Source organism: Procambarus clarkii, chromosome 19, assembly GCF_040958095.1.
Source record: "Procambarus clarkii isolate CNS0578487 chromosome 19, FALCON_Pclarkii_2.0, whole genome shotgun sequence".
NCBI classification, from domain to species: domain Eukaryota; kingdom Metazoa; phylum Arthropoda; class Malacostraca; order Decapoda; family Cambaridae; genus Procambarus; species Procambarus clarkii.
In genome coordinates, this window is record NC_091168.1 from 27656835 (window position 1) to 27684243 (window position 27409).

Sequence of the window (27409 nt, forward strand, 5' to 3'; positions counted from 1 at the left end):
TGACGTGCAATTTTGTTTTTTTTTTCCCATGCACGTCTTTGGCCCCTGGGTTTTACGAACTTTTTTCAGCATGCACGTCATTGGCCACCTGGATTTTACGAACTTTTTTCAGCATGCACGTCTTTGGCCCGTGTATTTTTCGTTACCTCCGTGAGATTCTCCTCGCCCCTGAAAATTTCGTTCGAGGGGATTAATATGCCAGTCCCTGGCGTACCCAAATTTCGTTACCCCAGTGGTCCATCACGTCATTGGCGTACTGGGTTTTACGAAACAAAGTACGCCAATGACGTGCAATTTTGTTTTGTTTTTTTCCCATGCACGTCTTTGGCCCTGGGTTTTACGAACTTTTTTCAGCATGCAAGTCATTGGCCACCAGGATTTTACGAACTTTTTTCAGCATGCACGTCTTTGGCCCCTGGGTTTTGCAAACGTTTTTCAGCATGCACGTCTTTGGCCCGTGTATTTTTCGTTACCTCCGTGAGATTCTCCACGCCCCTGAAAATTTCGTTCAAGGGGATTAATATGCCGGTCCCTGGCGTACCCAAATTTCGTTACCCCAGTGGCCCATGCACAGGCATGGCCAATGGGCAATGACGTCATCTGCCAGCCAGACTTCAATTTGCCTGGGGGTAGGATTAAAAGGCCGGCTCCTGGCATACCCAAATTCTGTTGCCCCAGTGACCCATGCACAGGCATCGCTAATGGTCAATAACGTCATCAGCTGGCCAGTCTTCATCTTCCCTGAATAAGTCAGTTTACTGAAATAGCATGTCTGGCCAAGGATCGTGTATTGAGCATAGGAATGAAATCCATTCATATGAAACAAAGGGGAGCAGCACTGCAAGAAGTTATATGTATTTTCAAGTTCGTCCTCTGCTACCTGTATTTGCCCAGGTCTTTTCCTAAATATAAAACTTATCCAATTTATTCCTATTCTGTTTCATGTTGATACGTTTAATAGGTTATTAATATTCCCCTTTACTATGACCATCCAGTCGCACCTCTATCATGTCACCCCTATTTCTTCTTCGTCGTCGTTCTAGAGAATGTAATTTGAGCTTTGACAATCTTTCTTGAAGGATCGTTTATTATGCATAGGGCAAAAAATTATATTAAAAAATAGAGGCCTGGGCATTGGTGATTTCAATGCATTTTCAGTAGTAACCAATATTGTCCTTAACCTCACACACGTCTCACATTCGCTCAAAACATACCTCCCACACCTTGCTGTGGCATATAACAAATAAAAAAATCTAATTCAGTAAAAGCAAGCCTCTCATGTTTTAAAATAAGGCCTTCTGCGGGGCGAGGCGCACTAAATGCGGATCCCAGGAGGTTCACACATAAGTGTGAACTCTTAATCTAGCTTAATACCTCACCTATACTCTGTGGTTCATCAAAGTTGATATTCAGCTACATTAGCTCGTATTTTCGCTCATTGCTTATATTTTCTGTTATTCATAAACCCTAAAAAACCATCCTAACCTAACCAAACCTAACATATTATATATAACAAACAAATACATTCTACAGACCAGTTATTGTTGTTGTTTAGTGACATCGTGAAAAGCAAACTCAGGTATAGGGATAATGTATTGATGGTCATTAGCATATAGGTGTGAAGGTATCACAGCACCTTACTGGTCAACTATGTATGACGTCACCAGACAACCAATGCGACCTTTGGCGTCCTACTGGCATGTGTATTTGATGTTATTATTCAAAAATGACTAGACTAACCATCCCCACCTAACCTAATCAGAGGTTTAAGAATATACATTTTAGTCATCCACAACTGTAATCATTATTCAGTGATAAGTTCAAAAGTATAACAGCAGCCCAAATGTCGTACTGCAATTTAAGCAGAATCGTACATCTGGCAGCATATCAGGTGAGCTGAACATAAGAATAAAGGTAACTGCAGAAGTCCTATTGGCCCATACCAGGCAGCTCCTATATATTTCCACCCAATCTCATTCATGTCCACCCTATGCTTAAAACAACCAAGCGATCCCACTTAAAGTAATAGTTTGCAATAATAGTTTTAATAAATAGCTCTTATTCTAGTTTTATACACAACAGCAATTATGAAACCCTATAGCTAGATATTCTACTATAATCCACAAGTAGTTACCACACATCTGGCAGTACAGCGGATTAGTAGCTGTGTTCATAGGCTAGTCAACTTTCCTCACATCCATCAAATAGCTATCCAAATGTCGCACCTCAATTCATTCCATCTAGCAACTCAGCTGGATGTTAGCCACTATATTCATAAGCTAATCATTTCTACACCTCAAAAAAATCCTAGTCTTGCTACGCAAATCAGCTAACTTGTTTCTAAACCAACAGTCGCAAATACAAGCATACATACCTACTCATACTCCACAACCTATACATTCATAGAGAATAGCCTAGTTTTTTTGCCACCATTTCCCCATTAATCAGATGCAATTTATGCCATGCACACAGAAAATACAGCATCTACACACCAAATATGCCATTTATGCACAAAATATATTATTTACACTCAAAATATGCCATCACACAAAAATATGTCATTTATAGACAAAAATATAACATTTACATACAAAAATATGTCAGTTGGACATGAAAATGTAGCATTTACACAATATTGCATGGACACTCAGAGTATGACATTTACACAAAGTACAGTATTTTGCACAAATATATCAAAATGCTTATGCATTTAGACAATCAAAAATGCGCTTTCACTAAAATTACACATTTTCACAAACATAATTTTCACAAAATACCCACACATTGTCTCATAAACCAAAATACACTTACACCATGAAGATCTATTTTATTAGATTACAGAGCTTACGCAAAATACACAATTTTCACACACAAATACAGTTGCACCAGTTCCACTTCAACAAATATTAAAAACACAACTTGCATAAATGCACTATTATCACAAAATTATTATAAAACATGGACAATTATTACACAGTTTGTGTAATTATTTTACATCTTTGCACAATTAATACAAGAAAACTTGCTATATAATTACTCAACTTGCACAATGACAATCAATACACAAAGGTATAAATAAACAATTCGTCCATATGCAATTACACAACATGCGCAATTAATACACAACTTATACAAATATCACACATCTTTCATAATTATTACACAACTTGTACAAATGCATATCTAGCACAAATACGTACAATACATAACTACCCCAAATATGAAAATACACAACTAGCATAAATACACGATTTACACAAATACAATTGCGACATTTACACAACTTGCTCAAAAATATAATCAATACACAACTTACCAAAATATGAACAATACATAACTAGCACATATTCATTAAATACACAACTAAGCAATTTCCGCAAATGCACATACAAAAACATATACAATTAATACATACAACTTGCACAAAAAATACACAATTTATAGAAATATAATCAATACATAATTTCAATAATCATACAACTTATGCAAAATACATAATCTGCACAATTAATACACAAGTATATTAATTGTGCTATATATGTACAAACACAACCAACTAGGTCAAACAATACACAATTTGCATGATATTTTTCTGGGTATATTTAGGACATTAATTATAATATGCTGAGTTTAACCAACTCCCCAAAAGTCAGAATTTCACATATAAAAATTGTTCATATGACTTCCGATGAGCTCAATATATAACACATTCTTTTTCCATTAAGATATCGACATTATTAGCGCTAAACTATTCATCTAACATATGTCCATTGTTAGACCCCCCTTTACCTCGAAATTAGAGTACAGGGTTAAATTAGGGAATGTTAGGTTTATGTGTGAAAATATATTCCTACCTTAAATATATAGTATAATTTCGAGGTAAAGGGGGGTCTAAACCCTCTGGTTATGGGTTAGGATAAGGAAAATAAGGTAAATGGTAATTAAATAGCTTTGGTGAATTATATCCCTTTCTAACTAAGGTTAGGTTAAGGATGGTTAAGTTGAACTGATGTAGAGAAAATCTCCATTATTATCATATTTTCCATTAACCTCCCTCCCCCAGGTAACAGAGGTTAGGTTGAGGATGGTTGAATTATGTGAAAAAAAATATGCTACGAGTATGATGCAATGTTGAACCAAGATTCGTGTATCAGAGGTTAGGTCCAGGGAGTTTGGGTTGATGCATAAACAACACCTTCTTCCCATATATACAATAAATTTGAAGTTAGATAAAGGGAGGTTAGGCCCAGGACGGCGGAGTTGATGCACAAATAACACGGTCCCCCCATATTTATGATAAATTTGAAGTTTGATAAATGGAGGTTAGGTCCAGGACGGTTGGGTTGATGCACAAACAACACGTTCCTCCCATATTTACGATAAATTTGAAGTTAGATGAAGGGAGGTTAGGTCCAGGACGGTTGAGTTGATGTGTAAAAACAAAAACACATACCCAACACTATATCTACAATATTGAACACAGTTCCAAGTTTTAAAGGAGAGGGGCTGTTAGGTCCATATCCAAAACATCACTTTTCTATGAATATGGTTACAATGTTCAACAAAGATCCTAGCAGGTTAGGCACAGTGCGGATAGGTTCATATCCAAAACTCAAGTTTTCGAAGAAAAATAGATAAAATATACAACAAAGCTCCAAGACTCTTGCAGGTTAGGCACGGGCATTTAGGTTCATATCCAAAAAAACATCACTTCTCTGAGTATATGTAGTATCAGAGGCTAGGTCCAGGTTTAGATGGAATGGGCAAAAATACTGGTAAAATGGGTTTTGGCTGTGCTATGATACACAACATTTAGGCATATTTGGTGGAAATTGTCTCCAATTTGATGGCTATAGCTTAAATTTCCCAAACTTTAATCAAATCTGCTAGGTCAGGGATAGGTAAGGCTATGTTGGGTAGGATGGAATATGTGAAAACTCAGCTAAAATGGTCTTTGGCTGAGCTATGTAACAAAACATTTTAGGTATATTGGGTAGAAATTGTCTTAAATTAGGTTGAATTTAGGCGATAAGCATAAATTTCACGAACTCTAATCAAATCTAGCTTGGGATATGCTAGGTCAGGTTAGGTATGGCTGTGTAAGGTAAGATGAAATAGGTGAAAACTTGGGTGAAATGAACTTTGGCCATGCTAAGATACAAAACATTTGGGTATATTCGGTGGAAATTGGCTTAAATTAGGTTAAATTTAGGTGGGAAAGGCATAAATTTTTGCCAACTATATGCAAATCTGACTTTGGATATGCCAGGAGAGGCTGGGTAGGGTTGTCTAGGGCAGGTTGGAATAGATGAAAACTCAGCTAAAATGAGCTTTGGCCGTGCTATGTTCCAAAAACATTTTTGGGTATATTTGGTGGGAATTGTCTTAAATTAGGTCAAATTTATATGGGATAACTTAAATTTTGCCGACTTTAACCAAATCTAGGTTTGGATATGGTAGGATAGGTTAGGTAAGGTTGCGTAGGGTAGGATGGAATAGGAGAAAATGTAGGTAAAAATGGGCTTTGGCAGTGCTGTGATACAGAACATTTGGATATATTTGGTGGGAATTGCCTTAAATTAGATAGAATTTAGGTGGGATAGCTTAAATTTCGCAGACTTTAACCAAATCTAGGTTTGGATATGCTAGGATAGGTTAGGTGAGGTTGTATAGGGTAGGATGGAATAGGAGAAAATGTAGGTAAAAAATGGACTTTGGCGATGCTATGATACACAACATTTGGGTATATTTGGTCGAATTTAGGTGGCATAGCAAAAATTTCGCCGACTTTAACCAAATCCAGGTTTGGATATGCTAGGTCAGGTTAGGTGAGGTTGTGTAGGGTAGTATGGAATAGGAGAAAATGGGCTTTGGCGATGCTATGATACACAACATTTGGGTATATATGGTGGAAATTGCCTTCAATTAGGTGTAATTTAGGTGGCATAGCATAAATTTCGCCAACTTTAACCAAATCCAGGTTTGGATATGCTAGGTCAGGTTAGGTGAGGTTGTGTAGGGTAGTATGGAATAGGAGAAAATGGGCTTTGGCAGCGCTATGCTACGCAACATTTGGGTATATTTGGTGGAAATTACCTTAAATTTGGTGAAATTTAGGTGGCATAGCATAAATTTCGCCAACTTTAACCAAATCCAGGGTTGGATATGCTAGGTCTGGTTAGGTGAGGTCGTGTAGGGAAGGACATATATAATATCTTAGGCTAATGAACTAGTATGTTTATGAAATAGTGTAAATTTTCCTATTTGGGGTTTGTGCTATATGGCAGACTCATATAATGTATGGATAGAGGTGACATAGGCTTGTATGTGAGGATATGGGATGCTCATATTTTGTTAGTTTAGCTAGGTTGAATTTAGTCAAATTTGCGTAGTATAAGTATATTTTTGATAGATTTCGATGAATTTAAGTTTTAACAGGATGCATTTTGATAAGATATAGCAAATTTGTCTAAAATTATCATAGACAATACTGACTTCACCTAACCCCACCTGCCCTAACATAACTAAGGCTAGAACAAATAAGTCTGTTAGATGGTTTGAATAAATACATAAATATGGTGGCCTGATTGGAGAGAATGTAACAAGGAAGGTATTAATAAGACATAAAAACAATGGACATATGTTAGATGAATAGTTTAGCGCTAATAATGTCGATATCTTAATGGAAAAAGAATGTGTTATATATTGAGCTCATCGGAAGTCATATGAACAATTTTTATATGTGAAATTCTGACTTTTGGGGAGTTGGTTAAACTCAGCATATTATAATTAATGTCCTAAATATACCCAGAAAAATATCATGCAAATTGTGTATTGTTTGACCTAGTTGGTTGTGTTTGCACAATTAATATACTTGTGTATTAATTGTGCAGATTATGTATTTTGCATAAGTTGTATGATTATTGAAATTATGTATTGATTATATTTCTATAAATTGTGTATTTTTTGTGCAAGTTGTATGTATTAATTGTATATGTTTTTGTATGTGCATTTGCGGAAATTGCTTAGTTGTGTATTTAATGAATATGTGCTAGTTATGTATTGTTCATATTTTGGTAAGTTGTGTATTGATTATATTTTTGAGCAAGTTGTGTAAATGTCGCAATTGTATTTGTGTAAATCGTGTATTTATGCTAGTTGTGTATTTTCATATTTGGGGTAGTTATGTATTGTACGTATTTGTGCTAGATATGCATTTGTACAAGTTGTGTAATAATTATGAAAGATGTGTGATATTTGTATAAGTTGTGTATTAATTGCGCATGTTGTGTAATTGCATATGGACGAATTGTTTATTTATACCTTTGTGTATTGATTGTCATTGTGCAAGTTGAGTAATTATATAGCAAGTTTTCTTGTATTAATTGTGCAAAGATGTAAAATAATTACACAAACTGTGTAATAATTGTCCATGTTTTATAATAATTTTGTGATAATAGTGCATTTATGCAAGTTGTGTTTTTAATATTTGTTGAAGTGGAACTGGTGCAACTGTATTTGTGTGTGAAAATTGTGTATTTTGCGTAAGCTCTGTAATCTAATAAAATAGATCTTCATGGTGTAAGTGTATTTTGGTTTATGAGACAATGTGTGGGTATTTTGTGAAAATTATGTTTGTGAAAATGTGTAATTTTAGTGAAAGCGCATTTTTGATTGTCTAAATGCATAAGCATTTTGATATATTTGTGCAAAATACTGTACTTTGTGTAAATGTCATACTCTGAGTGTCCATGCAATATTGTGTAAATGCTACATTTTCATGTCCAACTGACATATTTTTGTATGTAAATGTTATATTTTTGTCTATAAATGACATATTTTTGTGTGATGGCATATTTTGAGTGTAAATAATATATTTTGTGCATAAATGGCATATTTGGTGTGTAGATGCTGTATTTTCTGTGTGCATGGCATAAATTGCATCTGATTAATGGGGAAATGGTGGCAAAAAAACTAGGCTATTCTCTATGAATGTATAGGTTGTGGAGTATGAGTAGGTATGTATGCTTGTATTTGCGACTGTTGGTTTAGAAACAAGTTAGCTGATTTGCGTAGCAAGACTAGGATTTTTTTGAGGTGTAGAAATGATTAGCTTATGAATATAGTGGCTAACATCCAGCTGAGTTGCTAGATGGAATGAATTGAGGTGCGACATTTGGATAGCTATTTGATGGATGTGAGGAAAGTTGACTAGCCTATGAACACAGCTACTAATCCGCTGTACTGCCAGATGTGTGGTAACTACTTGTGGATTATAGTAGAATATCTAGCTATAGGGTTTCATAATTGCTGTTGTGTATAAAACTAGAATAAGAGCTATTTATTAAAACTATTATTGCAAACTATTACTTTAAGTGGGATCCCTTGGTTGTTTTAAGCATAGGGTGGACATGAATGAGATTGGGTGGAAATATATAGGAGCTGCCTGGTATGGGCCAATAGGACCTCTGCAGTTACCTTTATTCTTATGTTCAGCTCACCTGATATGCTGCCAGATGTACGATTCTGCTTAAATTGCAGTACGACATTTGGGCTGCTGTTATACTTTTGAACTTATCACTGAATAATGATTACAGTTGTGGATGACTAAAATGTATATTCTTAAACCTCTGATTAGGTTAGGTGGGGATGGTTAGTCTAGTCATTTTTGAATAATAACATCAAATACACATGCCAGTAGGACGCCAAAGGTCGCATTGGTTGTCTGGTGACGTCATACATAGTTGACCAGTAAGGTGCTGTGATACCTTCACACCTATATGCTAATGACCATCAATACATTATCCCTATACCTGAGTTTGCTTTTCACGATGTCACTAAACAACAACAATAACTGGTCTGTAGAATGTATTTGTTATATATAATATGTTAGGTTTGGTTAGGTTAGGATGGTTTTTTAGGGTTTATGAATAACAGAAAATATAAGCAATGAGCGAAAATACGAGCTAATGTAGCTGAATATCAACTTTGATGAACCACAGAGTATAGGTGAGGTATTAAGCTAGATTAAGAGTTCACACTTATGTGTGAACCTCCTGGGATCCGCATTTAGTGCGCCTCGCCCCGCAGAAGGCCTTATTTTAAAACATGAGAGGCTTGCTTTTACTGAATTAGATTTTTTTATTTGTTATATGCCACAGCAAGGTGTGGGAGGTATGTTTTGAGCGAATGTGAGACGTGTGTGAGGTTAAGGACAATATTGGTTACTACTGAAAACGCATTGAAATCACCAATGCCCAGGCCTCTATTTTTTAATATAATTTTTTGCCCTATGCATAATAAACGATCCTTCAAGAAAGATTGTCAAAGCTCAAATTACATTCTCTAGAACGACGACGAAGAAGAAATAGGGGTGACATGATAGAGGTGCGACTGGATGGTCATAGTAAAGGGGAATATTAATAACCTATTAAACGTATCAACATGAAACAGAATAGGAATAAATTGGATAAGTTTTATATTTAGGAAAAGACCTGGGCAAATACAGGTAGCAGAGGACGAACTTGAAAATACATATAACTTCTTGCAGTGCTGCTCCCCTTTGTTTCATATGAATGGATTTCATTCCTATGCTCAATACACGATCCTTGGCCAGACATGCTATTTCAGTAAACTGACTTATTCAGGGAAGATGAAGACTGGCCAGCTGATGACGTTATTGACCATTAGCGATGCCTGTGCATGGGTCACTGGGGCAACAGAATTTGGGTATGCCAGGAGCCGGCCTTTTAATCCTACCCCCAGGCAAATTGAAGTCTGGCTGGCAGATGACGTCATTGCCCATTGGCCATGCCTGTGCATGGGCCACTGGGGTAACGAAATTTGGGTACGCCAGGGACCGGCATATTAATCCCCTTGAACGAAATTTTCAGGGGCGTGGAGAATCTCACGGAGGTAACGAAAAATACACGGGCCAAAGACGTGCATGCTGAAAAAAGTTTGCAAAACCCAGGGGCCAAAGACGTGCATGCTGAAAAAAGTTCGTAAAATCCTGGTGGCCAATGACTTGCATGCTGAAAAAAGTTCGTAAAACCCAGGGCCAAAGACGTGCATGGGAAAAAAACAAAACAAAATTGCACGTCATTGGCGTACTTTGTTTCGTAAAACCCAGTACGCCAATGACGTGATGGACCACTGGGGTAACGAAATTTGGGTACGCCAGGGACTGGCATATTAATCCCCTCGAACGAAATTTTCAGGGGCGAGGAGAATCTCACGGAGGTAACGAAAAATACACGGGCCAAAGACGTGCATGCTGAAAAAAGTTCGTAAAATCCAGGTGGCCAATGACGTGCATGCTGAAAAAAGTTCGTAAAACCCAGGGGCCAAAGACGTGCATGGGAAAAAAAAAAACAAAATTGCACGTCATTGGCATACGCCAATGACGTGCATGGGAAAAAAACAAAATTGCACGTCATTGGCGTACTTTGTTCGTAAAACCCAGTACGCCAATGACGTGCATGGGAAAAAAACAAAATTGCACGTCATTGGCGTACTTTACACTACTCATACTCACCCCAGGAAGCAGCCCATGGCAGCTTTTTAATTCCCAGGTACCTATTTACTGCTAGGTAACAGAACATTAGGGTGAAGGAAACTCTGCCCATTTGTTTTTCCGCTGGCTGCCGGGATCGGGGATCGAACCCCGGTCCCTAGGTCCACGAATCTAGAGCGCTGTCCACTCAGCAACCAGCATCACCCCCCCCCCCCCTGTGTGTGTGTGTGTGTGTGTGTGTGTGTGTGTGTGTGTGTGTGTGTGTGTGTGTGTGTGTGTGTGTGTGTGTATGTGTGCACAAAAGGCCTTAAAAGGCGACATGATATAACCAAGCACGTTGATGGAGTGTGAGAGGCTCGGGAGACAAGTGTGACTCTGACACCCCCTTAGTGTGTGTGGCGGCCAGGGTGAGTGTCAATATAAATGATCCACTTAACAAAATTGATATCATCAATGGCCAATCTGTCATTATACATCCACTGCCCTCATCCACCCTCTCCCTCCCCCCCCCTACCCTCCTCCTCCTCTCTCCTTCCTCTCTCCTTCCTCTCTCCTTCCTCTCTCCTTCCTCTTGTTTATATATTGGATGACTGTGTCATCTGAGATCAAGAAGAGATTTTGAAAGTTACCTTCTGGTCAAACAATAACATTGATGTCATGGTTGTCGAGATGACGAGGCGTGGGGCGAGGCGTGGGGCGAGGCGTGGGGCGAGGCGTGGGGCGAGGTGTGGGGCGAGGTGTGGGGCGAGGCGTGGGGCGAGGCGTGGGGCGAGGCGTGGGGTTGAGGCGTGGGGCGAGGCGTGGGGCGAGGCGTGGGGTTGAGGCGTGGGGCGAGGCGTGGGGCGAGGCGTGGGGCGAGGTGTGGGGCGAGGCGTGGGGCGAGGCGTGGGGCGAGGCGTGGGGCGAGGCGTGGGGCGAGGCGTGGGGCGAGGCGTGGGGCGAGGCGTGGGGCGAGGCGTGGGGCGAGGTGTGGGGCGAGGCGTGGGGCGAGGCGTGGGGTTGAGGCGTGGGGCGAGGCGTGGGGCGAGGCGTGGGGCGAGGCGTGGGGCGAGGTGTGGGGCGAGGCGTGGGGCGAGGCGTGGGGCTGAGGCGTGGGGCGAGGCGTGGGGCGAGGCGTGGGGCGAGGCGTGGGGCGAGGCGTGGGGCGAGGCGTGGGGCGAGGCGTGGGGCGAGGCGTGGGGCGAGGCGTGGGGCGAGGCGTGGGGCGAGGTGTGGGGCGAGGTGTGGGGCGAGGCGTGGGGCGAGGCGTGGGGCGAGGTGTGGGGCGAGGTGTGGGGCGAGGTGTGGGGCGAGGCGTGGGGTTGAGGCGTGGGGTTGAGGCGTGGGGTTGAGGCGTGGGGTTGAGGCGTGGGGTTGAGGCGTGGGGTTGAGGCGTGGGGTTGAGGCGTGGGGTTGAGGCGTGGGGTTGAGGCGTGGGCCGAAGCGTGGGCCGAGGCGAGGGCCGAGGCGAGGGCCGAGGCGTGGGCCGAGGCGAGGGCCGAGGCGAGGGCCGAGGCGAGGGCCGAGGCGAGGGCCGAGGCGAGGGCCGAGGCGAGGGCCGAGGCGAGGGCCGAGGCGAGGGCCGAGGCGAGGGCCGAGGCGTGGGCCGAGGCGAGGGCCGAGGCGAGGGCCGAGGCGTGGGCCGAGGCGTGGGGCGAGGCGAGGGCCGAGGCGTGGGCCGAGGCGTGGGGCCGAGGCGTGGGGCCGAGGCGTGGGGCCGAGGCGTGGGGTTGAGGCGTGGGGTTGAGGCGTGGGGTTGAGGCGTGGGGTTGAGGCGTGGGGTTGAGGCGTGGGGTTGAGGCGTGGGGTTGAGGCGTGGGGTTGAGGCGTGGGGTTGAGGCGTGGGGTTGAGGCGTGGGGTTGAGGCGTGGGGTTGAGGCGTGGGCCGAAGCGTGGGCCGAGGCGAGGGCCGAGGCGAGGGCCGAGGCGTGGGGCCGAGGCGTGGGGCCGAGGCGTGGGGCGAGGCGTGGGGTTGAGGCGTGGGGTTGAGGCGTGGGGTTGAGGCGTGGGGTTGAGGCGTGGGGTTGAGGCGTGGGGTTGAGGCGTGGGGTTGAGGCGTGGGGTTGAGGCGTGGGGTTGAGGCGTGGGGTTGAGGCGTGGGCCGAGGCGTGGGCCGAGGCGTGGGGCGAGTGTGGTGTATGTGCAGCTACCACACGTTCCGGAAGATCGCTTAAACAAGGAGAAAATCATTGGAGCAGGACGGTGGGATCGAACCCCCGTCCTGGGCACCGTAGATCCGCACCTTAACTTATGGACCACGACATGTTAAAGATTATTATTCATAATTCATTGTGTAGGGAGACAAAAAGCCAGTTTATTCATGCAGTACATGTTAGGCTTATATATATCAAGTTCCCTCCCTCCAGGTCGAATTACTGGGAATATATGGAAATCGAGTAAAGAAAACAACGGCATTTTGTTGCCTAATCAAAGACTCGTCCAAAACAATGTACACAACCTACATTAGACCTTCAAATGAACACGCAGCACTAGCATTGAATCCGCACCTCGTGAAGTACAAACGAAACTTTAAAATTATCGAGACTTGCAAAAATTTACTAAAACCGGCAAATTACTCTGATTTACAAAAATCATTAGAGCAATTACCTGAATTACGCAAACTTAGCTATGAGGACAGGCTAAGAGAAATCAATTTATCTACCTTGTATGGGCGGTCAACAAGGAGAATGCACAGCACGAAGACGCAGTAGTAGAAGCCACCTCCATCTACGACTTCAAATTCAACACTGAACTCAAACGTGTAAAGATCTGAAAACTCACCAGCTTCAAAAAGAACGGAGGCAGGACATGGAAAGATATAGACGTCACTCTTCGTAGAGACTTACAGGTACTCACGGACACGTCAGCAATATGGCATGCAAAAGGTGATTCATGTAGTCACAGGAAGACTTCTAACCCGAATGCTAGGACACCTGAAACACACACACACACACACACACACACACACACACACACACACACACACACACACACACACACACACACACACACACACACACACATATGTCAGGCCAATCCTGGAGTATGCAGCCCCAGCATGGAGTCCATATCTAGTCAAGGATAAGACTAAACTGGAAAAGGTTCAAAGGTTTGCCACCAGACTAGTACCCGAGCTGAGAGGGATGAGCTACGAGGAGAGACTACGGGAATTAAACCTCACTTCGCTGGAAGACAGAAGAGTTAGGGGGACATGATCACCACATTCAAGATTCTGAAGGGGATTGATAGGGTAGATAAAGACAGTCTATTTAACACAAGGGGAACACGCACAAGGGGACACAGGTGGAAACTGAGTTCCCAAATGAGCCACAGAGATATTAGAAAGAACTTTTTTAGTGTCAGAGTGGTTGACAAATGGAATGCATTAGGGGGTGATGTGGTGGAGGCTCACTCCATACACAGTTTCAAGTGTAGATATGACAGAGCCCGATAGGCTCAGGAATCTGTACACCTGTTGATTGACGGTTGAGAGGCGGGACCAAAGAGCCAGAGCTCAACCCCGCAAACACAACTAGGTGAGTACACACACACACACACACACAGGACTAGAACATGAACAGACTAGTTCTTATGGCCCAGAACTAAGAGGCATGAGTTACGAGGAAAGGCTGCGGGAAATGCACCTTACGACCCTGGAGGACAGAAGAATAAGGGGAGACATGATCACAACCTACAAAATCCTCAGCGGAATCAACCGGGTAAACAAGAATAAACAATTCAACACTGGTGGTACGCGAACAAGGGGACACAGGTGGAAACTGAGTACCCACATGAGCCACAGGGACATTAGAAGGAACTTTTTCAGTGTCAGAGTAGTTAACGGATGGAATGCATTAGGCAGTGATGTGGTGGAGGCTGACTCCATACACAGTTTCAAATGTAGATATGATAGAGCCCAGTAGGCTCAGGAACCTGTACACCAGTTGATTGACAGTCGAGAAGTGGGACCAAAGAGCCAAAGCTCAACCCCCGGAAGCACAAATAGGTGAGTACAGGTGTGGGGCGTGGTAGCCTGGTGGATAGCGCGCAGGACTGGTGACTCTGTGGCGCGGGTTCGATTCCCGCACCAGGCAGAAACAAATGGGCAAAGTTTCTTTCACCCTGAATGCCCCTGTTACCTAGCAGTAAATAGGTACCTGGGAGTTAGTCAGCTGTCACGGGCAGTTTCCTGGGTGTGTGTGTGTGTGTGGTGTGGGGAAAAAAAGTAGTTAGTAAACAGTTGATTGACAGTTGAGAGGCGGGCCGAAAGAGCAAAGCTCAACCCCCGCAAACACAATTAGGTGAATACACACACACACTGTGTGTGTGTGTGTGTGTGTACTCACCTAGTTGTGTTTGCGGGGGTTGAGCTCTGGCTCTTTGGTCCCGCCTCTCAACCGTCAATCAACAGGTGTACAGATTCCTGAGCCTGATAGAGCTCAATAGGCTCAGGAATCTGTACACCTGTTGATTGACGGTTGAGAAGCAGGACCAAAGAGCCAGAGCTCAACCCCCACAAACACAACTAGGTGAGTACACACACACAACGGTGAACGACCAAGTGACAAGACTAAGGAAAACAGAGGGGACATATACAGAAAGTGACAAGGAAATCTGCGAGGCACTAAATGACAGTTTCCATGGAGTGTTTGCAACCGAGCCTGAGCGGCTCCCATTGTTAGAAGAGATTACCCTAAATGAAAGACTATCAGATATAGAGGTGACAGCAGAGGAGGTAATGAAACAGTTGACAACACTGGATGCAATTAGAGCGGTTGGACCAGACAAAGCATCACCGTGGATACTGAAAGAGGCAGCGCAGGCCCTCAGCGTGCCTCTGGCAATGAATCTTTATTATCTTCGGATCTTTAATAAATCACTTATGTCAGGAGAATTGCCTAATTTCTGGAAGACTGTACCGATTCTGGAATACCAATTTTCTGGATTCTGGAAGATTCTGGAATGTTGTACCGATTTTCAAGAAAGGAGAATGGGAGGAGGCACTTAACTACAGACCCGTATCACTGACAAGCATCCCCTGTAAAATACTTGAAAGAATAATTAGGCTAAGACTGGTTGCACACCTGGAGAACATTGGGTTTGTAAACAAACATCAACATGGGTTCTGGAAAGGGAAATCTTGCCTAACAAACCTTTTGAAATTCTATGATAAAATAACGTGGATAAGACAGGACAGAGAAGGTTGGGCAGACTGCATATTTATGGACTGCCAAAAAGCCTTTGATACAGTACCACACATGAGACTGCTATTCAAACTAGAGAGGCAGGCAGGAGTGAGTGGAAAGGCCCTAGCATGGGTAAGGAACTACCTTAACAGGAAGGAGCCAAAGAGTAACGGTAAGGGGCAAGAAGTCGGACTGCCGAACAGTAACGAGTCGCGGTCCGCCTCAAGGATCGGTGCTGGGACCAATTCTATTTCGAATATACGTTAACGACATGTTTACAGGAGTAGAATCCTACATGTCGCTGTTTGCGGATGATGCAAAGTTGACGAGAAGAATTGTGACAGATGAGGATTGCAGGATCCTCCAAGTGGACTTGAACAGGTTGCAGAGATGGTCAGAGAAATGGCTACTGGAGTTCAACACTAGCAAATGTAAAATTATGGAAATGGGACTAGGTGATAGGAGAGCAAAGGGACAGTTTACAATGAAGGGAAACTGCCTACCTGTGACGACGTGAGAGAGACCTGGGTGTGGACGTAACACCTAATCTAACTCCTGAGGCACATATAAATAGGAAAACGACAGCAGTGTACTCTACACTGGCAAAAGTTAGAACATCATTCAGAAACCTAAGTAAGGAGGCATTTAGGACACTTTATACTGCTTACGTGAGGCCAGTCTTAGAGTATACCACCCCATCATGGTGTCCCCACCTGAAGAAACACATAAGGAAACTGGAAAAGGTTCAGAAGTTTGGAATGAGACTCGTCCCAGCGTTACGAGGGATGGGATATAAAGAGCGCCTGAAGGAACTGAGTCTTACGACACTAGAAAAAAAAGGGAGAGGGGGGGATAGAATAGGAACGTATAAAATACTCAGGGGGATTGACAGAGTGGACATAGACGAAATGTTCGCACGGAATAGTAACAGAACAAGGGGACATGGGTGGAAGCTGGAAACTCAGATGAGTCACAGAGATGTTAGGAAGTTTTCCTTAAAGCGTGAGAGTAGTGGGAAAATGGAATGCACTTAAAGAGCAGGTTGTGGAAGCAAATTCTATTCATAATTTTAAAACCAGGTATGATAGAGAAATAGGACCAGAGTCATTGCTGTAAACAACCGATGGTCGAAAGGCGGGATCCAAGAGTCAAAGCTCAATCCTGCAGACACAAATAGGTGAGCACATACACACACACAACAGTCACGATTAGTAGAAATGATAGAGAAAAACAAAACGTAATCTCTCGCCAGGATCATTCCTAGGACCCTTACTGTTCTAAACATGCATAAACAACTCACCTGATCAGTGTTTACAGATAGTGCAGATCAGATAAAGATAATAAAATAAGACTTCAATATACCTCATGATGACTTGTGTTAGAGGAAGGATGGGGGAAGCACAGGTCATGGAAACATCAACTCAACAAGAGGGGGGACTTGCTCACAACATACAAAATTATCTGACATTCAAAGTGAGGAAGACAAAGGTAGGAGGAGAGAACACGTCTAACAACACAAACTGGTCGGTAGAGCGACGGTTTCGCTCCTTGCAGGGGTCGTTGTTCGTGCCCTTTCCCCCCCCCCCCCCAGTTGGTTTCAGCGTTTGGGCACCTTTCCTTCACTCCATCGTAATATCCCAACTCCTTATCCTTATAACCCACTCCTTATCTTTATAATTCATCTCCTTGCCATTATATCCCAGCTCCTTAAATAATATCATATGCCCTCTTGAGTGCTTCCTTCCTCATAACTAACTACCCTTGACACGGGGACTGTCTGGAAGACCAGAGTGGTCAAGAGGGTTCACGAGGAACTGTTTCTTCAGCGCAGGAACCAGCCGGAAGAACCACAAGAGACGTGAACCAGCGTCAAAGAGAGGGACCAGGAGCCAGAGAGAGGGAAAGAGAGAGAGAGGGAGTCAGAGAGAGGGAGAAGGAACCGGAGAGAGCGAGAGGGAGCCGGAGAGAGCGAGAGGGAGCCGGAGAGAGCGAGAGGGAGCCGGAGAGAGCGAGAGGGAGCCGGAGAGAGCGAGAGGGAGCCGGAGAGAGCGAGAGGGAGCCGGAGAGAGCGAGAGGGAGCCGGAGAGAGCGAGAGGGAGCCGGAGAGAGCGAGAGGGAGCCGGAGAGAGCGAGAGGGAGCCGGAGAGAGCGAGAGGGAGCCGGAGAGAGCGAGAGGGAGCCGGAGAGAGCGAGAGGGAGCCGGAGAGAGCGAGAGGGAGCCAGAGAGAGCGAGCCAGAGAGAGCGAGAGGCAGCCAGAGAGAGCGAGAGGGAGCCAGAGAGAGCGAGAGGGAGCCAGAGAGAGCGAGAGGGAGCCAGAGAGAGCGAGAGGGAGCTGGAGAGCGAGAGGGATCCATAGAGAGAGAGAGAGAGAGAGCAAGGAGGGCCACACCCGGAGGACATCCCCACCTTATACGGGGGGACGGACGGGGTGTTAGCCGCAGGGGGTCGCGGACTGGCGGGAGTTTAATTGCTCTGGTTGAGTCCTTAACTGCCGGACCACAACCACACCTCTCACAGGAAGGGGGGGGGAGGTGGTTCACGGCCTGGCTACGCGTTGTACTGTCTTTGTCTGACAATTACTTGCTTTACGGTGGCTAACAAATAAAACGTGTTTACAGAGGCATCGATTAACCACGTTTTCATTGTGTTGTTGTTTTGACTTGTTTTACTGGATTCAGTGTTTTTGTTTGTTTCTTGTGTTGTATTGTTTGTTTGGTCCACTCTTGTATTTCATGGTCGACTCTCTCTCTCTCTCCCTTCGAGAGAGAGAGAGAGAGAGAGAGAGAGAGAGAGAGAGAGAGAGAGAGAGAGAGAGAGAGAGAGAGAGAGAGAGAGAGAGAGAGAGAGACACACACAGACCAAGACCAATCACGGAGACACATACTCGAGAAACATCCAAGTATCGCGTGTATTTCTTGCTCATAAAGTTAATGGACACTGAATCTCATAGGGCAGAAAGTGGGGCCAAATTCCTCAGCTCTGGAATGGTTGGCTTAGAAAGTTTTAAGTGCTCTATGTTAATGATGGGGCGTTCTTTGAACCTTTTTTTCCTCTCTCTCTCGTTCCAGGTACGTTCTGTTGCTGGGGAGCAGATTACCTAATTACTTGTAGGTGAGTACCTGGTTACAGTTTCTCGATGGATTTGTGTTTTATTGGTAGATCAGTATATATATATATATATATATATATATATATATATATATATATATATATATAATATATATACTGTATATATAATTTATATATATATATATATATATATATATATATATATATATATATATATATATATATACATATACATACTGTTACGATAATCTCCTTCGTAGGCAAGATCGTACCTATTCCTTTACCGCCTATTCAACAATATATCTGCATACTCAACTTATGCAAATTAAGTATAAGAAATTAACATCAAGAACCACAACAATTTGGGATCAGCTCTTCGTGACAGATACCACTAGACATACTCTAGACAGATACTCTAGACAGATACTCTAGACAGATACTCTAGACAGATACTCTAGACAGATACTCTAGACAGATACTCTAGACAGATACTCTAGACAGATACCACTAGACATACTCTAGACAGATACTCTAGACAGATACTCTAGACAGATACCACTAGACATACTCTAGACAGATACTCTAGACAGATACTCTAGACAGATACTCTAGACAGATACTCTAGACAGATACCACTAGATAGATACTCTAGACAGATACTCTAGACAGATACCACTAGATAGATACTCTAGACAGATACCACTCCTCTCTACCCTCCAGTACCCATGACCCCGACACACCTGGACGTCTGGAGGCCTAACTATACACTCGCCAGCCTAACTGCTCGTTTGAGACGGCCAGCTGGGAATTACCTGCACACCAGCGCCACCTATAACTGGACCTGGCCGTGTATATAAGGAGCTCACTACCAGCCAGAGTCATTACGGGCTATTCATGCCCGTGCCACCTCTTGGGTGGCTTACTCTTCATCAATCAATCAATCAGCCAGAGTCAGAATTCTCTTCAGTGCTCCAGCTGTAAGAGTATAAGCAGCTGGAGCTGCTACTCACCCAGGGGAGTGAGTAGCAGCTTCAGATGTACTCACTCACCCAGGGGAGTGAGAAGCAGCTGGAGCTGCTACTCACTCACCCAGGGGAGTGAGAAGCAGCTGGAGCTGCTACTCACTCACCCAGGGGAGTGAGAAGCAGCTGGAGCTGCTACTCACTCACCCAGGGGAGTGAGAAGCAGCTGGAGCTGCTACTCACTCACCCAGGGGAGTGAGAAGCAGCTGGAGCTGCTACTCACTCACCCAGGGGAGTGAGAAGCAGCTGGAGCTGCTACTCACTCACCCAGGGGAGTGAGAAGCAGCTGGAGCTGCTACTCACTCACCCAGGGGAGTGAGAAGCAGCTGGAGCTGCTACTCACTCACCCAGGGGAGTGAGAAGCAGCTGGAGCTGCTACTCACTCACCCAGGGGAGTGAGTAGTCTCTAGCAGTCATTGTATATATTTATTGTGTACCTTTACGTTATTATTAACGTAACTGTCACATGTTTATATTTATTTTCATATATTTTCTTTGCATTGTTTTAGCCATGCATAATAGAGGATTTGTTTTCATGTTCAAGTCATTTTTTGTTATATTAAATATTTGAGTTTTTCCATTCTTTGGATTTTATCCCGCAATTTTCACACCGTGAAGAGATTTGGAAGCTGAAGCACTTTTATTTTGTTTCACTTTTTTTATTTACTGTTATTGGCATTCCATCAGCCAGAATAGCCACTGCTCTAGTCATCCACGCTTCCTTCACTATATATATATATATATATATATATATATATATATATATATATATATATATATATATATATATATATATATATATATATATATATATATATATATGTCGTACCTAGTAGCCAGAACGCACTTCTCAGCCTACTATGCAAGGCCCGATTTGCCTAATAAGCCAAGTTTTCATGAATTAATTGTTTTTCGACTACCTAACCTACCTAACCTAACCTAACTTTTTCGGCTACCTAACCTAACCTAACCTATAGAGATAGGTTAGGTTAGGTTAGGTAGGGTTGGTTAGGTTCGGTCATATATCTACGTTAATTTTAACTCCAATAAAAAAAAATTGACCTCATACATAATGAAATGGGTAGCTTTATCATTTCATAAGGAAAAAATTAGAAAAAATATAATACTTCAGGAAAACTTGGCTTATTAGGCAAATCGGGCCTTGCAAAGTAGGCAGAGAAGTGCATTCTGGCTACTAGGTACGACATATATATATATATATATATATATATATATATATATATATATATATATATATATATATGCAAACAAGCCTGAATGGTCCCCAGGACTATATACAACTGAAAACCATTCAGGCTTGTTTGCATTTGTGTTCCTCACGTGTGCCCCAAAGAATGAGGTGATTTGATAAAATGCTATGCCCAAGATTACCATCCGAGTGCCGGCGGGGAAGTGGTTCATATAGCCTCGGCTATCACTTCCTTATGTCCGGTCGTGATGGTCAAGCGGATTAAGGCGTCCCTGTACATACCAGTTGTGGGAGTATGGGTTCGAGTCACTTCTGGGGTGTGAGTTTTCAGTTATATATATATATATATATATATATATATATATATATATATATAAGGCTGTGCAGTATCCAGCCGGCCTTTTGCTGGTAGGCTCATCTACGTCCAGACTTGCGAGAAGGTATTTGTGTTTTTTGTCCATTCTCCTAAGGTTTTAGGTAATGATTAAGTTGCTTTTCTTTTTATTTTCATTTTTTGCCCCGAGGGGCGAGTTTATTGGGCAGCGCCACTCATGCTGTGAGTGGACACACCGCCATAGTGACAGTATTGGGCAGCGCCACTCATCTTGTGAGTGAACACACCGCCATAGTGACAGTATTGGGCAGCGTCACTCATCCTGTGAGTGGACACACCGCCATAGTGACAGTATTGGGCAGCGCCACTCATCCTGTGAGTGGACACACCGCCATAGTGACAGTATTGGGCAGCGCCACTCATCCTGTGAGTGGACACACCGCCATAGTGACAGTATTGGGCAGCGTCACTCATCCTGTGAGTGGACACACCGCCATAGTGACAGTATTGGGCAGCGTCACTCATCCTGTGAGTGAACACACCGCCATAGTGACAGTATTGGGCAGCGCCACTCATCCTGTGAGTGGACACACCTCCATAGTGACAGTATTGGGCAGCGTCACTCATCCTGTGAGTGGACACACCGCCATAGTAACAGTATTGGACAGCACCACTCATCCTGTGAGTGAACACACCGCCATAGTGACAGTATTGGGCAGCGCCACTCATCCTGTGAGTGAACACACCGCCATAGTGACAGTATTGGGCAGCGCCACTCATCCTGTGAGTGGACACACCGCCATAGTGACAGTATTGGGCAGCGCCACTCATCCTGTGAGTGAACACACCGCCATAGTGACAGTATTGGGCAGCGCCACTCATCCTGTGAGTGAACACACCGCCATAGCAGCATGTACAACACTCCTCAATAGGAAGAAATAGGAAGAAAACCCGCTGGGTTGTTCATCCTGTCACTTGTACCCAGACACAGCTGGGACGTGCTTAGCTGTCTCAAGTGAACAGCTCCTCAAACAAGAAGATTAACATTCGTTAACCCTTAAAACCTTGCAGGTGCAAAATGGGGGAATCTTTTAATAATAGTATCTATGTTTGACAAATGGTATTTTCCTACTTCAAACAATGTGGGGTTTATTATTCTACACATGTTTCTAATGTCTCTCAGATGTTTACAGTCTTGTAGATAGTGGTCTAGGCGGTGTCCATCACTCTCTCCACAGATTCTGCAACTCCGCTGCTCAACTGTTGTTTCCATCCCGTATCTCCATGGATATTTGTATCCAAGTCGGATTCTCGCTATTACTGGTTCTCTCCCGCGTCCTCCTCCTCTTAGTCCATAATGATTGAGATTGCCAGCTGCAACCATGTTGTACCATCGTACAGATTCACTGGTCTGTTCTTGTATCCTCCTTTCCTCAGTTACCTTGTCACGGTGACGTGGCCTGATGATACCTCTAATTTGTAGTAGAGTCTTGGGTATGAAATATTCAATATGGTCTCCTTCAGCAGCCAGCACATCTGCTCGTTCATTCCCACATATTCCAACATGGGAGGGGATCCACAGAAATTTGACGACTCTTCCCTGATTGGTTAGTACCCTCACAGCTCTCTTGACTTCAGCGACTATCGCAAGATTTTCTGTCTAATTTTTACTTAGGCTTTGTAGGAGCAGCTTTGGAGTCAGTGATCACTGCACCATTAGTGTTTCCTTCAAGGAATCTTAATGCCATAACAATGGAAGTTAACTCTGCTTGCTTTGAAGAGGCATAGATCTCAATGCGGGCTTTTACTTCATTTTTGTGTTGAAAGACAATATTATTAATTACTGTGTTTGCTGCACCAGCCTTACCATTGACAGGATTAGATGACCCATCAGTGTAGATTTGATCTAATTCATCTCCGGCTTCATTATAAATGTCCTCGAGATACTTGTACCTCATTTCTTGTGGTATCATGTTGGACTTTTTCATTGCCATTTCATTGATGATAATCCTACATGAGTCATCCTCCCAGGGAAGTAACCTCTCATCTCTCTACAGGCAGGAGCTCACGGGCTTGCTCAAGCAGGTGAAGTTCTTCGAGGTAGAAGACTGATCTGTGATGCCATTTTTTGCTTCTGTTTCCTCCTGTAAGTTCAAAAAAATTCAAAATTCAGATTTTTATTTACGTAAAAGTACATACATAGATGATGAGTTACAAACATAATGTTGGATTTATAGATAGAGCTAGTACATACAATACCTAAAGCCACTAATACGCATAGCGTTTCGGGCAAAGTAACACAGGACTCAGCTTTTTCTTGGCAATATCATTGTAAAGAAGATCTCTGGCTATCTTAATTGCAAGCTTAGCATTAAGTTCCTGAATTCTGCTTTTGACACTGGGGAGGGACAACTCTTCTCGTAGATTAGACGTTTTGATAGTTCTTGGAACTCCAAGAATGATTGTCATGCTTTCATTTTGTATGTTTTCAAGCTTTTCATATCGGTTTGGGAATAGGTGCACAGAACTGGTGCGACATAATCTACGACGGAGCGCACATAGACTGTGTACATCATTTTAAGCACAGCAATAGGGGACCCATGCCCATTCCAGGTCATGGCTTTCAGTACCCTGAGTCGACTTTTGCATGTTCCTATGAGTTGGTTGAGCTCCTCTTTCTTCCCCTTGTTAGAGCCGACAGTGACGCCAAGGTACCGATAGTGGTCAACCCATTCAAGTGTTACACCATTAATTTGTAGTTCTTCATTTTCTCCCCTCTTGTGATGAGAGTATGCTTTTGTCTTGTTTGTGGAGAGTGAAACCGAGCTCAATACATTTCCTTCCAAGGAGTTCAATGGACTGTTTAATCTTTCCCAAGGTGGGAGCTTGTATTAGGACATCATCTGTATATCCCACTTGTTGTGTTCCTTCCGGAAAATCAATATTGGCAATGGGGTTCATAAGTACATTGAATAGTGTAGGGCTTAAGACTCCGCCTTGGGGGGTCCCGAGTTCCATACTCATTGTCCTTGTGACTCATCATTGTCCTTGAGACTCATCATTGTCCTTGAGACTCATCATTGTCCTTGAGACTCATCATTGTCCTTGAGACTCATCATTGTCCTTGAGACTCATCATTGTCCTTGAGACTCATCATAGTCCTTGAGACAATGAGTATGGAACTGCTGTTGTTAATTTGTGTAATCCTACTTTTATTTATTGGTCTTCCTACTGATGTTGTTGACGTTATTGTTGTTGTTACTGCTACTGTTAATTCTACTGTTGTTACTGCTACTGTTACTTCTACTGTTGTTATTGCTACTGTTGTAGCTGCTGCTGTTGTTACTGCTACTTTTACAGTTGTTGCTGTTGTTACTATTGTTGTTGCTGCTAATGTTTTTGTTATTGCTACTGTTGCTGTTTTCTACTTTTACTGTTGTTAACTGTTGCTACTACTACTTTTATTTCTTCTGTTACTTATGTTGCTGTTGTTGTTAACACTGAAAATCTGGCTACTTTTGTTGTCAATATTGTACTTTGTTATATGGCGGATCAAACCTAGTGAACAGTTCTACATAAAAAGCATAAGGTATTCATATGTATATATATATATATATATATATATATATATATATATATATATATATATATATATATATATATATATATATATATATATGTGCGAACAAGCCTGAATGGTCCCCAGGACTATATGCGACTGAAAACTCACACCCCAGAAGTGACTCGAACCCATACTCCCAGGAGCAACGCAACTGGTATCTACAGGGATGCCTTATTCCGCTTGACCATCACGACCGGACATAAGGAAGTGATAGCCGAAGCTATTTGAACCACTTCCCCGCCGGCACTCGGATGGTAATCTTGGGCATAGCATTTTATCAAATCACCTCATTCTTTGGGGCACACGTGAGGAACACAAATGCGAACAAGCCTGAATGGTCCCCAGGACTATATGCGACTGAAAACTCACACCCCAGAAGTGACTCGAACCCATACTCCCAGGAGCAACGCAACTGGTATCTACAGGGATGCCTTAATCTGCTTGACCATCACGACCGGACATAAGGAAGTGATAGCCGAAGCTATTTGAACCACTTCCCCGCCGGCACTCGGATGGTAATCTTGGGCATAGCATTTTATCAAATCACCTCATTCTTTGGGGCACACGTGAGGAACACAAATGCGAACAAGCCTGAATGGTCCCCAGGACTATATGCGACTGAAAACTCACACCCCAGAAGTGACTCGAACCCATACTCCCAGGAGCAACGCAACTGGTATCTACAGGGATGCCTTAATCCGCTTGACCATCACGACCGGACATAAGGAAGTGATAGCCGAAGCTATTTGAACCACTTCCCCGCTGGCACTCGGATGGTAATCTTGGGCATCGATGGAGCATCGAGCAAAAAGTCTTAGTCGACATGACCTTGAAACCGGCCATATACTGCAGGTATGTTGACGACATTTTTACACAGGTACCTGATGTCAGACATCTGCAGGAGCTGAAGGAGGCATTTGAGCAGAGTTCCGTGCTGCGTTTCACTTGCGAGATGGAAAAGGATGGGAAGCTGCCCTTTCTAGATGTAACAGTCATGGAAAAGAGCGGAGGTTTCCACACTGCAGTCTACACTAAGGAAACGAACATAGGAATGTGCCTAAATGCCAACAGCGACTGCCCAGACAGGTACAAGAGGAGTGTTGTTAACGCATATGTCGACCGTGCTCTCAGCCACAGCTCAGAATGGAAGCAAGTCGATGAAGAACTCTGTAGGGTAAGGCAGGTCCTAGTCAACAACGGCTTCTCCAATGGTTTCGTCGAAGACATCATAAGAAGGAAAGTGAAATGCCATGCAACCTCTGAAGAGACAACTAACACAACACCTATACCCCCTATTAGACTATTTTACAGGAAGTTCTTTTCCACAGCTCATAAAACGGAGGAAAGGGTCCTGAAAGATATTGTTAATAGAAACGTTATCCCTACAGACAAAAATCAGAGGATACAACTGACGATTTACTATAAAACCAGAAAAACGGCCAGCCTACTCATGAGAAACTCTCCAGACACAAAACAGAACGCTTTAAAAGAGACTAACGTCGTCTATGCCTTCAAATGCCCTCTTGGGGACTGTAAGCTCCAAAAAACCCAGTATATAGGCAAGACAACAACATCTCTTTCTAGGCGTTTAACGATGCATAAGCAACAGGGCTCCATTAAGGAACATATAATCTCTTCCCACAACCAAACCATCGCCAGAGAAATCCTAGTAAACAACACAGAAATCATCGATAGATACAGCGATAGCAGGCGGCTTGACGTTTGCGAGGCACTACACATCAAGAAGTCAACACCAGCAATCAACAGCCAATTAATGCACAACTATATTCTACCCACCTCAAGACTCTGCTCCAATATAGAAGCATCAAGAAATATGGACCAATAGGCTTTCTACAAACACTTCTATTCAATACCCATTGTTTCGTGTTCTGTCTTGTGTTGATGAAATTAATACCCTATTAATGCCACCTCTTGTTCTGTCTTGTGTTGATGAAATTAATACCCTATTAATGCCACCTCACCCCATCCACCTCACTCAAATGTAGATATAAAATCGGAGATGCGTAAGTTCTATTCAGTTGTGTATTTGTAAACTAAAGTCTTTGAAAATGTAATAAGTTTTACGAAACGCGCTCGTGTCGCGTCAGACTAGAAATAAAAATGAATTTTGGAGAATTGATTTTTGATTTACCTCCAACAGTGAAAAGAAATGTACGAAAGATTGAGAAAATTCGTGTTAGAATTATTAATCTTACTTTTTCGGTCATATTTAATAATATATATATATATATATATATATATATATATATATATATATATATATATATATATATATAAATATATATAACTGAAAACTCACACCCAAAGAAGTCACTCGAATCCATACTGCCAGGAGCACTTTACAACTGGTGTACAGGACCCCTTAACCACTCGACCATCACAACCGAACAAAAGATGAATGTAGCCGAGGCTAATTCCCCATCATCCCGCCGACACTCTGATGGTAATC

General features: G+C 43.1%; 1 protein-coding gene across 1 annotated transcript; it reads right to left on the minus strand.

Moving 5' to 3' along the window:
• Nucleotides 1–380: 380 nt before the first annotated feature.
• Nucleotides 381–17048, minus strand: LOC138366357 (uncharacterized protein DKFZp434B061-like). Its single transcript, XM_069327392.1, has 3 exons — nt 17044–17048; nt 11651–12664; nt 381–495 (listed from the first exon to the last, which is right to left on the minus strand). The coding sequence occupies exons 1-3, from the start codon at nt 17046–17048 to the stop codon at nt 381–383; spliced, it is 1134 nt and encodes a 377-aa protein (XP_069183493.1).
• Nucleotides 17049–27409: the final 10361 nt, after the last annotated feature.

What these genes read in the sequence shown, in the direction of transcription:
- LOC138366357 (XM_069327392.1), bottom strand. An exon ending in CACGCCTCGCCCCACGCCTC is followed by an intron (nt 496 to 11,650) that starts GCCCCACGCCTC and finishes CGAAATTTTCAG; the next exon opens with GGGCGTGGAGAATCTCACGG.